The sequence below is a fragment of the Amphichorda felina genome (genome assembly GCF_050947745.1).
Source record: "Amphichorda felina strain 45539 chromosome Unknown scaffold_2, whole genome shotgun sequence".
NCBI lineage: Eukaryota > Fungi > Ascomycota > Sordariomycetes > Hypocreales > Bionectriaceae > Amphichorda > Amphichorda felina.
Window position 1 is genome coordinate 1,915,655 of NW_028145048.1, and position 17,160 is coordinate 1,932,814.

Here is a 17,160-nt window from a genome sequence, read left to right on the forward strand (position 1 = left end):
TCGCCGCGTCTTGAACTCCGCCTGTCGCTGCCGACAATGATCCCGACCTTGACTTGTCAACATGAGCTCTGGTGGGAGCTCCCAGCCGGGCCCTTGGGCTCTACGGCGCCCCTCGATCCGTGGTGTGCGTATGCCCTGCCCGCGCTGATACGCGCATCATCCAGTCCACTAATGCTGACACGCGCCTGGTAGAAAATGCGCAATGGAACATTCATCATCCCCTCGACCGGCGAGCGATCCCGACGCCAATTCACCTTGCGCACCGCAAGCAGCCTCTCCTCTGGCGACCGACCCCGGGACATACTGGAAACCTCTGCTGAGACGTTTGGCGAGCGAGTCTCCGCGACTGCCCACAAGGCCAAGGATAAGGCTGTGGCACTGTGGAAATGGTTCCATTCGGACGAGGGGCACGCCGTCCTCAAGTGCACCTTTGCCTATCTGCTGGGTAGCTGCGGCACCTTCTTCCCGCCCCTGTCCAACTTCCTGGGCCACCGAGATGGGAAACACATTGCAGCCACCATAACAGTCTACTTTCATCCTGCGCGGACGGCTGGCTCCATGATTGAAGCCGTCTTCATCGCCATCTGCGCCGTGTTTTACGCCGAGCTTGTCTCCCTGCTCTCCATGGGAATCGTAACGTGGGGGAAGGATGTCTTCGATATTGTGGAGCCGGCACATGTCGTTGTCCTGATTCTCTGCGTCGGCGGTGGATTAGGGTTCGTTGGATGGGTCAAGCAGAGGCTGAACCAGCCGTTAGTCAATGTCAGCTCCACGCTGGCCTCTATCGCCATCATTACCGTCCTCACAAAGGAGGAGTCCATCCAGGGCGGCTACTTCTCTAGCGAGAAGCTGCTCCAGATGCTCAAGCTGCTTATGCTGGGAGTTATCAGTACTGCCGCCGTTAACCTGCTCGTTTGGCCAGTCTCGGCCCGCCGTGTGCTGCGCCAAAACATGATCAAAGGTGCCACATCTCTTGGCGACAAGCTCTCCTTCATTGCCAAGGGCTTCCTGGTGGGCTCCGAGGACGAGCTCAACTCAGCCGACTACGCCAAGGTCTCGGCCAACTACAACAAAGCTTACGCCCAGATGACAAAGCACCTTCGGGAGGCCAAGAATGAGCACTACTTTGTCGGAAGAGAAAAGCTCTACCAGCTGGATAAGAACATTGTCAAGTGCTTAGAGACGCTGTCGCAGGCTATAGGGGGCCTTCACAGTGCCTTGGACACGCAGCTCATGCTTCTCAGGGAAGCCCCTTCCGCGGAAACGCAGAGCATAAGCTCATCGGGAGTTATGAGCCCCCAGTCGCCCAAGTTCAAACGCTCTTTATCGGCACTGATGGATGATTCACGAGAGCGGCTGGCTGTCATAGATGAGTTTGATGAGGATGAGGAGGCACACCCTGCACGACCGAACAAATCCGACCCAACCTTGGCCCAAGTACCCGTGTTTCGCGCCCCCTCGGACATATTTACCCTGTTCATCGAATCTGTCGGGCCTTCTATGAAGTCGCTCTCATACACACTCTCGGAGACCCTCCGGGAGTCGCCGTTCGGCAAGGACCCCAAGGACGAAGTCACCGTCAACGACCAGCTGCGCGAGAGTCTTCGGGAGGCGCTCGCGCTATACAACGAGGCCAGAGGGAAGGCGCTGCGGGAACTCTACGAGACCATTGAGATGGGGCGGTCACGGTCGCAAAAGATTCAGGCTGATATCGAAGAGGTTGCCGCAGCTTGCGGACACTTTTCCTTCACCTTACAGGCTGTCGGCGAGGAGTTGTCCTCGTATCTAGAGGTCCTAGAAGATTTGAAACACATGTCCAAGCATAGTCGCCCAAGCTGGAACTTCTTGAAGTTCTGGAAGCGCTGGGGACGGTCCGCAAAAGGTGATGGGCTTGGTCTGGAGGAAGCAGACCAGGAGCACCTTCTCCCCAAGCCACCGGTCAGCCGTTTGAAGAGAAGCGCGGTACCAAAGGGCATCCCTGAACAGATGATTGCCCGACGAAACACTTTCAACTGGGAGGCATCTCCCCAGACTAGCAAATTCCTGCGGAAAATGTCGCAGTTCCTGCTCGGGATAGCGAGATGGATAACGCGGGAGGATATTCTCTTTGGGATCAAGACTGGCATCGGCGCTTTGATCTGGGCCATGTTTGCGTTCATCCCGGCGACTCGACCGGTATACCAGACCTGGAGAGGTGAATGGGGTCTGCTGTCGTACATGATTGTTAACGGTATGACAACTGGGGCATCCAACACCACCGGCCTGTCTCGATTCTACGGAACCATTATCGGCGGTGTCTGCGCATGCCTTGCCTGGATCATTGGGCAGGAGAATCCCTTTGTGCTCGCCTTCTGTGGCTGGTTGATGGCGTTGTACAATTTCTACCTGATTGCGATCAAGAACGCGCCATTAGGCCGGATGTCACTCCTCGCCTACAATGTCGTCGTCTTGTACGCGTACAGCATCTCGCAGCAGGTGGATGATGATGATGATGACGAGGGCGGAACAAGCCCACTACTCTTTCACATCACCTACCATCGTGTGGTTGCGGTGACTCTTGGAATTATCTGGGGTATTCTCGTGTGCCGATTGCTGTGGCCGATTTCAGCTCGTCGCAAGTTTCAGGAGGGCTTGTCGGTCCTCTATCTACAGCTCGGTCTTATTTGGAAGAGAGGCCCTCTGGGGGTTCATCTCGAGAGCGAGTGCACCATGGACTATATGCGACAGGGAGAGCAAGCTGCCCTACAGCGTTACGGTAAGAAGTTAACCCTGACCATTCCCTCAGGATCATAGCTAACTTTTTCTCCCAGCTCTCAAACTCGAGAGTCTTCGCAATTCTGCGCAGCACGAGTTTGAGCTTCGCGGCCCTTTCCCATATGCAGCCTATGGTCGTATCATGCGATCCACCAAGCACATGCTAGATGGCTTCTATGCCATGCGCCTCCTGACGCAGAAACATGCCGGCCTGTCTGAAGGTGAACGCGCTCTCCTCGAGTTCACCGCTGGGGAGCGCGATCAGCTTTGCGAGCGCATCTGTCACGTCTTCCAGGTGCTGGCCTCGTGCATTATGCTCGAGTACCCCCTCACTGACGCCATCCCCACTGTCGACAGGAACAAGGACCGCCTGCTGGAGAGGATCTACCAGTTCCGCAAGGACCACATGGCCACGCAGCTCGTCAGCAATGACCACCAGGTCGTGGCCGAGGAGAAGGACTATGCTCTCCTGTACGCGTACACTCTTGTCTCGAGCCAAGTCGCCGAGGAGCTGAAGAATGTGCGACGGGAGATTGAGGGGTTGTTCGGCGTCCTCCCCACTGAGGCGCTTTTGTTGGAATAGGAGCTTTTCTATGGTCACTCTTGATTTTGGGACATGGAGTCATTAGGGTCCGAGGATGATAAGAGAAGAGAAAGAACACGGAAAGCATGGGAACTAGAGGTAAAATTGGATACAAGGGACATACGCGGGCTTGGTTAGCTGTTCACAGTTAGTTAGAAGCTCAAATTCATAACAGTCCCAAGGCAAAAAAAAGGGGGCGGGGAGAGGGGGGGGGGGGGGGGGGGGTGGGCGTCGGCGAAATGTCTCATTTTCATCATGAAGTTGTTGCCCTTGACTATCATCATATCTCTACCCCAAATATCCTAAAATGTGCACTCTCTTAATTTGCCCTGCTGACCAACCTCGTACTCGACCCACCTGCCCACGCCTTTCCTCCCTGGCACGAGGATGCTCCCCGGGTTCATGACATGGCAGCCCTCGTAGGTGACGCAGAACGGCGGCGCCGTGGTGTCCACGAGGGCCATGGCCGTGGGGAGCGGGTATAGGTGGAGTGCAGGGGCATAGTCCCAGTGCACGGGGCGGACGGCCTGGCGGAAGGGCGCGAGGTAGCCCTGGTCGAGGATGGACTTGACGAGCTTCTGGGCGGCGTGGATGTCGTGGCGTGTGGAGGAGGAGGAGGGAGCGGGAGGCTCCGCTGCTGAGGGGCTCTCAGGGGCAGCGGCGTCGAGCTCCATGGCGTCGGCTTGGGGCTGGGATTCCGCTGGTGGGGTGTTCTCGGCGTCGTCCGCGTCCGGGGCTTTGCGTTTGAGGTGGACGGATGCGCGACGGAGGCGGGCGGAGATGTCGTCGCGGAAGAGGACCAGCTCGTGGTTGGGGCCGAAGAGGCTCAGGCGGCTGGGGTTCGAGGTCCAGACGGCGGAGCCGGGGACGGCGTGGTTGGACTCGGCGTTTGCGGTAGCAAATGCACGGCGGACTCGCGATGTGAACATGTCGGGGACACCCTTGCGAGGTAGAGGAACCGAGGCGCCGGCCGTGAAGGATGATACCCAACCGTCGTTGTCACCAGGGACAAAGACAAATGTTGAGGACTGGAGCAGCGTGGGGAACTCGGAGAGCGTGGAGGCCAAGGCGTCAAAATACTCCTTGTACTCTATGCTGCCGCCGCTGCCACCACGGGCCATGACGGCGTGCTGGGTGAAGTTGCCCGTCAGGACGAATGTTAGGGGGGTTGAGCCCTCAGGCTCAGCTGCGTAGAGGGAGAGGATCTTGCGTAGAGCCTGGAGGGCACGCGGCTGGTCGAGGTTGAGTTCTCCGAGGATGGCGATACGGTTCCGGGAGGGAGTCTCGTCGAAGGGATCTCCAAGGAGGCGGTTCTCCAGGCGCCGCATCTTGGCGCCTACTGCTCGCTCACTACCCACGCCCAGGAAGTCGATCCAGCCAAAACCACCCCCAATCGTGTGTTCCTGCCCACCGTCGAGACCACTGATGCCCAGAGTGGCTTTGCGCTTCTCGCATGGTGGCTGGCCGATGAAGAAACCTTGAAAGCGACCTCCCAGAGTGCCCCCGACACCGCTCGTTCCCCCGAGCCCCTTCCCGATGGACTCGTCCTCCTCCTCGTAGACTCCATCTACAAGCACAATCATACCGGGGCAGAACCAAGCTGAGTCCTGGGGTATGGAGACGGCCTGCTTTAGGTCCAAGGCAATGGTTCCGGTGAGATCGCTGACAGCGACGTCACCGGCGGGGAGGATTGTGAGCTGGCCGAGAAGCATATGGTTGCTCCCATGACGGCCCAGGAGATTCGCAATGGGCGTGATCTTGAGAGATTGCTGGCTGGACAAGGAACGCTGGAGGGTACGTTTGCGGGAGGTCGAGACAGAGGAGGTTTGGAAGGCTTCGTTGCGGAGGAGGCGTTGGTGAATTACGTGGTATCGGTTGCGGAAGGCAGTTGTTTTGTGGGGGGCAGGCGGTAATAATGACGGCTTTGCTGTCTCTCTGCTCCGAATTAGTGATCCGGCGTTTAGTTGCAGGGAAAGCTGTACTCGCCTTTCAAAGTGCTTCTTGTTGACATTGTACAATAGCCTGGGCTGCTCGTGGGCGTCGATGATCTTGAGCCACGCCCTGGGATCGCTCGAAGCATCCTCGTTCCCAGCTTCCTCCTGCACTCCCAGGCCAGACATGCCAAAGCTGGCGTTGCTGTCCTCTCTCGGTGGTCCCGCCGGGCGTATGCCCAACCTTGTATTGGCGACGTCGCTGCCTCCAGGCTCTTCCAGCATGGAGTCGCCCCGTGGCAAGGATCTTGTCGGGCCAATGATTTTGCCTCCGCTCATATTTCCCTCGAGCGTCTTTAATATATCCTGTAGTTCCTTGCTCGTCCCCTCGACCATGACGCCCCCATTGCGGTTCTTCCAGCTCCGCGCAATCTCCTCGAGCACCCTCTCCGCTAGGCCCTCTTCACGCCATCCTGAACCACAGTGCCGCCCGATAAAGGACGCGAGCTCCTGCAGGGCGGTAGATGTGAGGGTCAGGGAGTGCTTCTTAGTGAATGTGCGGAAAGCAAGCGGGCGAAGGGTCGGGGGCGGAAGTATGATGGGGAGGATGGCCGCCTTGGGCGCATTGACGTTGAAGGGTTTGAGTGGGTGGGCTGGGGTGCCGAATGCTGGCGAGGAGGAGGGGATGGCGGAGGAGGGCGGTGGTTGCTGCCTGCGAAATATCGGTGCTGGTGTTTGATCCATCTTGGCGAGTCTAATTGTCGAAGCAAATAGGTCTCGGCGTACGAAGTAGATCCCAGCGTCTTGGTCTTTGACCTGAGGTGAGATGGTGGACCGCGTCGACGCGTCTAAGTGGTTTTCTGTAGGTGCATACACGCGATAGTGGCATATTTCGCGTCAACGCCGGCCATCTGCATGACCTCATCGCAGAGAGCTCCAGCAAAACGGATTCCCTACCCAGAAGCTCAGCGCTCCAGCTACCTTCGCAATGCTGGCCGCCTCAATGCGATGGGCTCCTCGGAGCAGGAGCATTTTTGTTCGCTCCGTGACAACGCTGAACAAGAACCCGCACATCGTAAGTTGGCTGCGACGGATCTGATTTCTGGCACCAGAGCCCATGCTGAATCACCATCACCTGAGCACAGAAAGTCTTTGACGATCCCGATTCCCCGACATCGCACATCCTCACATACCTCGACAACAACCCTCCGTTTCGACGACTTGCCATTGGCACCTCTACCGCGATTCCCCCCACCCCGCAGTCTTTCAAGGAGAACCACGAGTTCGTCAAGATCCTCTACGAGGTGGTCCACGAATATGGCCATGAAGACGAGGACGTAATCAGCCAAGCTCGCGCTTTTGCTAGCACAGGAGGGTTTAACCTGGGATCTGGAGGCTCCTTCTTCCCCGGCGGCGATCAAAGGCGCCAACGAAGAGGTACCTCGGCGCGGCAAGGCGGTGGTGGTGGCGCGGGAGGCTCGGGGGCCGGCGGCGCGAGCGCCCAGGGCGGTGCGGGCGGTGGAGGACGGGGGGGGTGGATGCACCTGAGCGACCGCCGGAACCCGCCCGACTTTGGGAGGATAGCTTGGCCGGAAGACATCCTGGGGAGTGTCGAGGTGGACGGTGCGGGTGAGGTGGTGGGCAAAACCCAGCCCAGTGGCACCTACAGGGTCCTCACCAACGAGGGGATGTAAGTGGTACTTTGGATATCCCTCTCATGATGGCTCAATGCTAACTATGGATGCGTCTAGCTTGGGCTTGAGTCCATTCCTGCGAGGGAAGCTGGTGGCGAGGTTGAAGCAGGAGGCTGCCAAGGAATCATGAGCAAGTTGAAGGCCGGCAGGATGAGAGTATCGAGAGCGATGGAGTTTAGCCCAAGGATCATCCACGCCCCTGCAACACACACACACACACTATGTATAGTAGCTGTACAAGTACCCGCGACTGGTTATATCAGAGACTCATGGTCTGGACCTCACAACATGGCACACCCCTAGATTCCAGGTGAGCAGTCTGCCGGGATCCAAGCTGACCATCGGGCCTTCCGGGTTGGACCGAGAGAAAAAGCCCGAGGCAAGACGCTGTCGTCATAGTGGTTCCGTCACATCTCACATGGCTGCACATACATGCACGTACTGATCTGGGTGAGTCGTGACTTGCGGTCTTGGGGTCTGCGGCTGCGAGACATTTGTTGGACCCCGACTCCCTGTTTGTGCCCAACTGCCGGCCAAAAGGCGTGTCGAGGCTGCGTGTGAGCGCCGAGGTTGCGTGGGTGCTGTCACTGCAAGTCACTGGCTCATGCAGTACGTATTAGATTTAGACGGATGCTCGGGTGCTCATCCGAGATAACAAAACATCCGCGAGATCCAAGATCCATGGACATTTTACATACTAGTACCATAGTACCACTGGCCAGGCGGTACCTTATCTCAACTGGATGCATGCCACCACCGCCGTCTTCGCTGCTTCAGGCTCGAAACTACTGGGGACTAATGGCGGCTGGTGTCCCAAAGGTGACGCCTGCCAAGGCCTGCTCCATCAATGGCAGTGATACAGCACTCGAGGCGCTGGACGCCCGCCCAAGGCCAGCAGGCGTTAAACGCTCGCTGTGGCAACCTCCACTAGTACTACCTGAACTGGAACACCCCGCTCCAGGCCTGGCGCCGGCTGGGGCTGCCTAGCAACTGCTGCTAAGAGCTGCTAGGAATGGACCATTGGTGGTGGTTGACCACCTACACCCTAGGTAACACCCCACTGTACCAGGTAACCTGCAACGGTGGAAGGCGACCCCTCCACCCCCCTCCATCCCCCTCCGCAGCCACTCACACTCCACCATCTCGTCATCCATCCCAGCAAAGAGGTCCCAGGCTTCCCAACCCAGCCCAGCCCAGCCAGCCCAGCCAGCCCAGCCCATCCTAGCCCATCCCAGCCTGCCAGCCCACCACATGTCTCCCACTCCACCTCTCGCGTCGCAACGTGCAGCACCGCCTACATTGCAGGATCGACCAGAACCCTCCAGAAATTGCATGCATTCTCACCGCAACCACCCTTGCTGCCAGCGCCCAACCGCCCTGGAACAAGTCCACCACTGACGGGACGCGCGAGCGCCCGCGCGAAATCCCTCTCCGATCGACTCGACCCGGCCGAGCCCGCCCGCGCCATGGCTCCTCGCGGCTTCGAGGACGAGGAGCTCACCATATCCCTCTCCTCCTCCCACGTCCGACGCCAGCTCCAGCAGGCCCCTCACGAGCAGCAGCAGCAGCAGTCCCAGAACAAGAATGCCGGTGGCAACGACCCCGTAGCCTCGCCCCGGCCAAACACCGTCGCCATGAACACGCCCCAACGCAAGGAAAAGGTCAAGACGGAGCAGCGCATCGGCGCCTACAAGGTCGTGCGCACCCTGGGCGAGGGCTCCTTTGGCAAGGTCAAGCTAGCCATCCACAATGGCACCGGCCAGCAGGTTGCTCTCAAGATCATCGCCCGCAAGAAGCTCATCAGCCGTGACATGGCTGGTCGTGTGGAGCGCGAGATCGAGTATCTCCAACTTCTGCGCCACCCGCACATCATCAAGCTGTACGCACCATACCCCTTCCAAGGCGTGTGCAGCCAATTTGAAGGCTCACTGATTTCCGTAGGTACACCGTCATCAAGACGTCGAGCGAGATCATCATGGTCCTCGAGTACGCCGGTGGAGAGCTCTTCGATTACATCGTCGCCCACGGCCGTATGAAGGAAACCGAGGCCCGTCGATTCTTTCAGCAGATGCTCTGCGCTGTCGAGTACTGCCATCGCCACAAGATTGTCCACCGCGACCTGAAACCCGAGAACTTGCTCCTGGACGAGAACCTCAACGTCAAGATTGCCGATTTCGGGCTGAGCAACATCATGACAGACGGGAACTTTCTTAAGACGAGCTGCGGTAGCCCCAACTATGCCGCCCCCGAGGTTATTGGTGGCAAGCTGTACGCCGGCCCCGAAGTCGATGTGTGGAGCTGCGGCGTCATCCTCTACGTTCTTCTTGTCGGGCGGCTGCCATTCGACGACGAGCATATCCCCAGCCTGTTTGCCAAGATTGCTCGCGGAACTTACAGCATACCGCAGTGGATGCCCTCCGGCGCTGCGAACCTGATTAAGAAGATGCTGGTTGTCAACCCTGTCCAGCGAGCAACCATCCAGGATATCCGCGACGACCCGTGGTTCCAGACGGACCTACCGCCGTACCTTCAGCCCCCGGTCGAAGAGTTCCTCAACACAGGTGTCGACCCTAACAAGGCCATTGCCAAGAGTGATATTGCACCCAACGCGCCCGAGAATGTTCAAGAGAGACTCCACAACGAGATCACAGACAAGATCAGCAAGACCATGGGTTACGGGAAGAGTGATGTCGAGGAGGCTCTGCGAGCAGATGAACCATCCGCCATCAAGGACGCATACATGATCGTGAGGGAGAACAAACTGATGCAGGTCAACCGTACGTCTCAATTCCTCGATCCCAAATGCACGGTATAACTGACGGTTAGCAGAACATCCTGAGATCTTGGCGGCAGAGCCAGAAGGCTCGAGTCCGATGATGAGCCAGTCTTCAAGATCGGGAATGTCTAGTAGCGGAGTGTCCGCACGACCCTATGTCAGCAAGGTCGGCATCCTGCCCAGCAGCATACCTACCTACCACAAGGACTACATGGAGAGGCGGAATGCGGGCGGTGACCGTCTTGCACCGCCGCCCACAGCTGGAATCGATGAACCGCTATCAGCAAGAACCGACGCCGACCGCCAGGAGATGGCCCGGCGTCTGAACCCGCATTCCCGTAGCCAAATCCGTCTTGACGAGGCGGCCAAGCGACCCCAGGGCATGACCCCCATCAACCCTCCCAAGAAGCCCAAGCCTGTGCGCTGGCAGTTTGGCATCCGATCGCGTAATGCGCCATGGGAAGCCCTCCTCACCATCCACAAGGCCCTGAGCAAACTGGGAGCAACCTACATCCCAGACGAGGACTTTGACCCGAGCCAGACGAGGGGAGGAGCTGAGACGCCAAGCGGCGACGGCAGCTTCGACGACTACCATGGGGGTCATTCCGGCCCTGGGTCGAGTGCGAGTATGAACCCTGCCAAGAGATACAAGCTTCCCGCGGACCCTTGGCGCATCAAGGTGCGGTGGGAAACAGAATGTAAGTCCATCCCTCAGAGAGGAGACATACCCCGGGTGAGCACGGACAAAGACTGACCCGAGAGCACAGTTCTCCGCAAGAACACGTCAGGTCTGCAGGACGGCGGCAGCGACTCCAAGTTCGGCAGCCCAGCCGACTACCACGTCTACTCGGGGGATGCCGTAGCCAAGAGGCCCTTTGTGGCCATGCACCTAGACATTCAGATCTACGAGATGGAGCAGGGCGTGTACCTGGTCGACTTCAAGTGCTCGGGGTACGAGACGGCACAGGGCAAGCTTCTGGAGGAGAAGGAGGTCACCAGCCCGTTTCCATTCCTAGACCTGGCCGCACGGCTGATAATGCAGCTTGCAGAGGCGGACTGAGGACACTGATCATAGGCATGGCTCAGTAGGTGGGCTGTGGGTACATGAAGGAGGTCTAGTTCCTGATCGGATAGAATGATGTGACACGAGATATCTGATGCTTGACTTTGTGCATTTCAGAGGGCTTGGTTGGTTGCCAGATTGGCGGCATGGAAGAGCAGACAGGATTGTTCAGGAGGCGTATATGGCATAGACTCACAACGGCAGGCGCCGGAACGCCAGGGAAAGGGAACTATCTCATGACTGGGTATGCATAGCTCGAAATATATTCTCAACTCCATCTCAGATGATATTCTGAACAATAAAACAAAAACAAACAAAAAGATGTTACATCTCGTCACCCATCATCATCACGACTACATTCGCTCAGGCTTATTTGAACTGATCCTCCGTCACACCCTTACCCATGGCAGCCGTCGAGCTGATGCCACCCGTCACCATCTTCTGCAGCTCATCCACGTACGTAGCGCCACTCCACTTCTGGTGCTTGACCACGTCGACACCCAGCTGGATCTCAGGCTCCTGGACGAGCTCGCCGTACGCGCGCATGCCCACCTCAGCGTAGGCGCGGGCGAAGCGGTCGCTCACCAGGGCCGTCGTGTGCAGACCGGCCAGGGTGATGAACTGCCAGCAGTATCCCAGAGATGCAAGGCGGCGAATGTACGTCTCCTGCTCGTCGCTGGGCATGGCCGTCTTCCAGTTGAAGGAGGGGGACAGGTTGTAGGCGAGCCTGGATATTGGGGTTAGCCTACTGTTTGTTTTGGAAAAGGGGTTTAGGGGGTTCATTCAAGGGGAACGCACTTCTTCTCGGGCCAGACGGCGTGAACGCCATCAGCAAACTCTTTAGCCTGGGCGTAGTCGGGCGTCTTGCTCTCCATCCAGATGGCATCGCAGTACGGCGCGTACGCGATAGCCCTGTTGATGGAGCAGTCACAGCCGCCCTTGAGACGGAAGTAACCCTCACGTGTGCGGGGAGCGTCCCAGTTGAAGTACACGTCCGTGCCAAGGATGCCGCGGGCAATGGCGCGGGCATCGGGGTTGCTCTTGCCCTTGGCCTGGGCGAGATAGGACTTCTTGAGGGCAGCCTTGTCCGAGGCGGTCTTGGAGGCATCGATGGCAGCAAGGACGGCATCATCGAAACGCTGGAGGTTGGCCGCGGCAAGCCACTCGTCCTCGATGCGCTGGAGCTCCTCGCCGCTCTTACCAGCCTGCTCGGCGGCAAACATGAGGTCGTTCAGGGGCTGGAGGTTGGAGTTGGTGGAGCCGAGGATGAAGGCGTGGTCGCGGGAGTCGATGGTGGTGGTGATGAGGGTAGCAGCCTCGGCATCGGTGCGGGCAATGGCGAGAAGGTCAGTGCCTGGTTACGAAGTTAGAAAGAATCTTCATATGAGAATGGTCCAAAAAAAAAAAGAGAACTACTCACCCATGATGTCGGCCTGGGCGCGGATGGCGACGAGACGGTTGATGTGCTCGCTGATGGGCACGAGGACCTTGCCGGCCATGTGGCCGCACTTCTTGGTGCCGGGGGCCTGATCCTCAATATGGATTCCAGCGGCGCCCTTCTCGACGAAGAGCTTGGTAAGCTTCATGACGGCAGTCAGACCACCATGGCCGGTGTCAGCATCGGCAATGATGGGGCGCAGGTAGTCAATATTGGCCAGCTTGGCACGCTGGGCCTTGGGGGCGCTGAGGCGCTCCTGGCGCTGCTTGCGGTCGTGGAAGAGCTGGGCCATGAAGAGATGGCCGACCTTGTTGGGGACAGTAGTCTATACAACATGTCAGAGGACAGTGTCATGGACAGACTCTCTCACATGGGAGGACTCACGTAGGGGTAGTCAGCCAGGTCGGGACCAGGCTCATCCGAGGCGGACGCAGTGGACGAGGACTGCCAGCCCGAGACGTAGATGGTGTCGAGGTACTTGGCCATCTGGGTGACCATTGTGGGCTCGAGGCAGCCATAGGTGTAGCTAGCATCCTTGGTCTGGACATGGTCAGCATCTCATCCAGCCTCACTTTGGCGAGGAAAGTCCACTTACGGCGAAGCGGTTCTCGAGGATGCTCCAGAGCTTCTTGGCCTGGGCGTTGCTGGGGTACTCGATCTTGAGATGGCCCCTCTTGGAGACGATCTGCTCGGCGGTAAAGGGACGCTTGGTCTGCCTCCATCGTGGCTCACTCCACCAGGCCTTGACCTGCTCAACCTCCTTGGCGAAGAGCTCGTCCTCAATGTCCGGGTTGATGGCCGGGTTAGCCATGTTTTTCGACGCCATGATGGTGGAGGGCTGTGTGGGGGAACTCAAGCTACAGCTAGTGTGGATGAGATTGGGAGGGAGGATTGGAGAGGGAAGTAGGACTCAGGAGGGTGAACGATGGTAGAAGGCAATAAAGAATGAAACGGAGGAGCATCCATCAAGCACGTGTCGGTCGAATGGGAGGGAAGGAAGGGACTAATATGACTCTTTCGCACCTCCCTCCACACGCCGAGTCGGTACCTGGTACATGGTGCGCCGACTTGGACTTACACCATGATACGCCAATCGGTGCGAGACACAGGCTCGCAGCCCACCTTGCACCTCGGAACTTGATCTGGCGCCGGAATGGCCCGGCAGATGGGATTCGCAACCAGTGACCACGGTTGGTATGGTTTAGCATCTGCGCTGCATGGCCGCCTGCCGTGTACGTGCAGTACCGCCGCCCGCCGGTGACGTTGTTCGGGTTAAAGGCAAGAACGGTCTGGGCAGCGACTGCCACCCAGTTGCCGCCATTGGCCGAGGTGCCGAATCTGGGACTTGACAGTCGCTAACAGTCAGTTTAGGACTTTAGGTCGCCCCACCTCTCCGGTTTCTACCGCCCCACCGGCCCGGCCTCGCAAGTTGCATACGCCGACACTGTCTGCTCCCACTACGAGTAATGCCTATTCAACAGAGAAAATTCCAAGTTCTGGACAATTCAGTGTGAACAAAAGCCCCGACCGTCTTCTCCATGGCCCAATTTGGCCCGTTTCAAACGATCCAATGGCCGCCCGGCCACCCTCCAAGGGACCGTCTGATGCCCCGGGGCACCGGAGCACTGGCATGTGAAGATACCCCGGCTCATCACCCCCGGCTAGTCAGCCAGTCTCCAGCCTTCCTCCGCCCTCCAGCACGCCGCTAGCATTGTCAGCCGTCCGGAGTCGGCTCGATCTCATTGAACTGTGTGTGGTTCTGGCCACTGCATTGACTCAGCCTTGCTAACCTCGGTCTATCTGAGCCCGTGCGTGACCCAGCACGCTCCACGGTTCCACCTCAGCGTTGCGGCTCTCCTGTCACATGGGTCTGGAAGCTTTATCTATGCCATTGAGAGTGTACGACATTTGACTTGCATGTGCTCATCGCATTCCCAAAAACACCACTCATATCGTCTTGCTACCTTTTTTGGATGTTGCTACATATCAGTGTAGATACAGCAGCCTGTACTTCAACCCCTGTGTGCCTGCCACAAACCACGACCTCCATCTTAGAGCTCACCCTGCAACCAGCTCTAAAGAGACTGGACTCTCCGCATTGTAATCGACTCTATCCTCTTTAGCGCACGGAAAAAAAGGAACTAGCGAAAGAAGAGAAAAAAAAAGAAAGAAAAAAAAGACAGAAAAAAAAAAAGAAGAAGAAGGAGGAGGAGAAGAAAGACGTTGAAACGCATCCAAGCAAGAACAAAGATGCTACCAGCCTCGCTCATGACAGACTCAAATCCTCCATGGCCTTCTGGTGGTTGAGATCCATCGCTTTGACAAAGGTCGGGTACGGCGTCAGCGTTCCCAGTGCTCGTCTCATGTGGGCGTTGACGATCTGGAGCCCATACACATAACTCGCGTTGACCCAGGCGAACCTACTCCTCTGTTAGTCCTTGTCTCCCTGTTTGATTGTTCATCGGGTTCGGCTCACCCTTCTTTGGCAACGCCCTTGAAGTCCAGGCCCTGATTCCCATACTCGGCATCCACTCGGTGAGGGTCCACCAAGCTCGTCACATCGTACTTTTCCACCACGACGCCGTTGAAGTCGACGAACGCCTTGGTCACCATATACAGCCACTTGTACGCCAGACGCTCTGCCTCATCAGTGAAGCCATAGCGCAGCAACCCCGTCCACGCGAGCATCTGCTGCGGAGCCCATCCGTAGGGATAGTCCCACTGACGGTTCGGCCTGTTGATATTAATCTCTCCACGGGATTTTTCGGTTCCGGCCAGAAGACCACCGTATGCTTCGAACCGGGGCAGTCCCTTCTTCACCAGTTCCGCCGCCTGCTTCGGCGTGGCGATTCCTGCCCAGAGCGCCCACAGCGCTGTCGCAGTCTCGTACGTGCACTGCTCCTTCTTAACTGTGTCATAGTCAAAGAACATGCCCTCTTTCTCGTTCCACATCAGCTTGTCCATCGTCAGCTTACGCCTCTTCGCCCTCCGATCCCAGACAGCCGACGACAGCACCTCACCCGGCTTATATGGTGTACCCTCGCACAACTCGGCGGGCATAACGAGCTTGTCGTCAAAGAGCCCGCGAATAGTCCGAGCAATATCAGTCTCATACTTAAACAACAGAGAGTTGAGGTCGATCGTGGCCAGGTTGGCACACACTCCTTCAAACCGGTACGTCGTGTCGTGACCCGACTCTCGCACCGCCCGATCGTGCATGAAATATTCGTCAAGCTCTGGCTCGTGCACCTCTCCATAATTGTACGCCTGGACAAACTCGTCAAACTCCATGTTGTACTTCTTCCTGTACGGTTCCAGGATGTGCACGAAGTGTGTAGGCTCCGTCTCGGGTGGAACACCTCGTCCCTCTGGCCGATATCTAGACAGACCCGTGACAGGATCTAGACGCGGCTCAGACGTCCAAACCGTATGATATTCCTTGATGGCAGACAGGATGGACCGCCTGAGGAAGTTGGCTGCACCCGGCTCGTGCTTGATCTTCTCGTACACTCGGAGAGCCATGTCGGTCAGGAATGGTGGCTGTGAGCGGCCAAGATAGTAGGATCTCGTGGCGTTAAGTATCTTGCCATAGTGCTCAATGCAGAAGCAGAAGTTCTCCACTATCGACTTGACCAAATCGACTCTGTCATTGACCAAGAGGCCCAGGCCGGCCATATAACTGTCCCAGCCATAAAGCTCATTAAAACGCCCACCGGGGACGACGAAGGGGAGCCCCTCCAGGGTAGGCTTGCCGGTCTTCTCATCCTCGACCTCCTTCACTGCAACAACCAACAGGCCCGGCTTGTCATTCAGATCGCGGATGTAGTCGGCCGTGATGTCCTTGTGAAGCATTTGGACATCCAGGTTGATCTCGGGTCGCTCCTCAGCAACGCGCTTATAGTATTCATACTGCTCTGGCGCACCGACGGGGACATAAATTCGCAATGTCGGTTTCTCAGTCCAGTCCTTGGGGTCGCGAGCCGCCACTTCAATGGTGGAAGCATCAATGCGTCTTGTCAACCCCTCCCAGAAGTGGTCGCGCACAAGCCGAGACAACCGGTCGACGGGGTTCTCATTGAGTCGACCTTCATCCAGAACGATCTGCGATCGGCCGTATTCCTTGGCAAGCGTCAACTCCTGCAGAAGGTTCGAGAGCATGTATGTGCCTCGAACGTCGAAACGATTGTATCCCGCCGAGCCAGCAGTGCGGAGGGCAATGACTTTAGGGCCACTATCTTCGATGGTGATTTGCATATTTCTGTCGGTGTCCTCCTGCTCTTGCAAGCTCTTAAGGGTGGGTTCAACCTGGATGAGGAACCGACGGCCAGTTCCTGAGCCTCTCTCATCTATAAATAGATTAGTCCACTGATTCGCGTAAATGGATGGGAAACGACTTACCGTGGCTACTCCGACGGAAAGGTTCATTGGCGCTTGCCTTCTCAAACTGTTGCAGACTATTGTTCTTCCAAGGAGGACAGGTCAGCGCGGTAGCAGAGATCAATGGGGGTGGCAATCACACACCTGCGAAAAGGTCATTCTCCTCCCTCCATGCCGACTAGCCTTGTGGTTATCCGAGGCGTAGTACGTCTTCGCATCGTCAAAGATGCCGTAGTCGTCAGAGAGGCGCGAGCGGTGTGTCTTCGCCCCAGCCATACTGGTGACACCTGGTTCTCAACAGCTGGATAGAAGAGCGGTGAAGGTCGAATGTGTGGGAAAAGTCGAAAATCCGTTAAACCCGGTGTCGTCGTTGCTGTATGATGGACAAGAGGATGTATCGCGGTGTCGTGACGTGAGGGTCGCCAACGTCCTTGCAATCGTCTACGGCCAGGGTGGAAATGAAGAAGTAGGAGGAAGGAGGATTAGGGAGACAGCTCTGACGCTTTGTACTCCGCAGTGGAGGCGAGCCTCGTGAATTGCAATT

The 17,160-nt window shown here is 57.5% G+C and overlaps 6 protein-coding genes across 6 annotated transcripts; 3 read left to right on the top strand and 3 right to left on the bottom strand.

The window, feature by feature from the left end:
- Positions 1–195: 195 nt before the first annotated feature.
- ACO1O0_002155 (Fusaric acid resistance protein-like-domain-containing protein) lies at positions 196–3,337 on the top strand (the record flags this gene model as incomplete). The annotated part of the gene is made up of 2 exons (XM_083191632.1): positions 196–2,755; positions 2,811–3,337. 2 exons carry the CDS (start codon positions 196–198, stop codon positions 3,335–3,337), a joined length of 3,087 nt encoding a protein of 1,028 aa, XP_083052846.1.
- Positions 3,338–3,639: 302 nt separating this feature from the next.
- DPB2 (DNA polymerase epsilon noncatalytic subunit) lies at positions 3,640–6,012 on the bottom strand (the record flags this gene model as incomplete). Its single annotated transcript, XM_083191633.1, has 1 exon — positions 3,640–6,012. One exon carries the CDS (start codon positions 6,010–6,012, stop codon positions 3,640–3,642), a length of 2,373 nt encoding a protein of 790 aa, XP_083052847.1.
- Positions 6,013–6,256: 244 nt separating this feature from the next.
- On the top strand, positions 6,257–6,962 carry ACO1O0_002157 (uncharacterized protein; the record flags this gene model as incomplete). Its single annotated transcript, XM_083191634.1, has 2 exons — positions 6,257–6,343; positions 6,414–6,962. 2 exons carry the CDS (start codon positions 6,257–6,259, stop codon positions 6,960–6,962), a joined length of 636 nt encoding a protein of 211 aa, XP_083052848.1.
- Positions 6,963–8,428: 1,466 nt separating this feature from the next.
- SNF1 (kinase-like domain-containing protein) lies at positions 8,429–10,798 on the top strand (the record flags this gene model as incomplete). Its single annotated transcript, XM_083191635.1, has 4 exons — positions 8,429–8,841; positions 8,904–9,739; positions 9,792–10,436; positions 10,506–10,798. The coding sequence occupies 4 exons, from the start codon at positions 8,429–8,431 to the stop codon at positions 10,796–10,798; spliced, it is 2,187 nt and encodes a 728-aa protein (XP_083052849.1).
- Positions 10,799–11,170: 372 nt separating this feature from the next.
- Positions 11,171–13,065, bottom strand: ICL1 (isocitrate lyase 1; the record flags this gene model as incomplete). The annotated part of the gene is made up of 5 exons (XM_083191636.1): positions 11,171–11,528; positions 11,600–12,155; positions 12,222–12,564; positions 12,624–12,779; positions 12,835–13,065. 5 exons carry the CDS (start codon positions 13,063–13,065, stop codon positions 11,171–11,173), a joined length of 1,644 nt encoding a protein of 547 aa, XP_083052850.1.
- A 1,440-nt stretch (positions 13,066–14,505) lies between these two features.
- On the bottom strand, positions 14,506–16,892 carry NTH1_1 (alpha,alpha-trehalase NTH1; the record flags this gene model as incomplete). The annotated part of the gene is made up of 4 exons (XM_083191637.1): positions 14,506–14,659; positions 14,716–16,585; positions 16,638–16,701; positions 16,761–16,892. The coding sequence occupies 4 exons, from the start codon at positions 16,890–16,892 to the stop codon at positions 14,506–14,508; spliced, it is 2,220 nt and encodes a 739-aa protein (XP_083052851.1).
- Between the last annotated feature and the right edge of the window lie 268 nt (positions 16,893–17,160).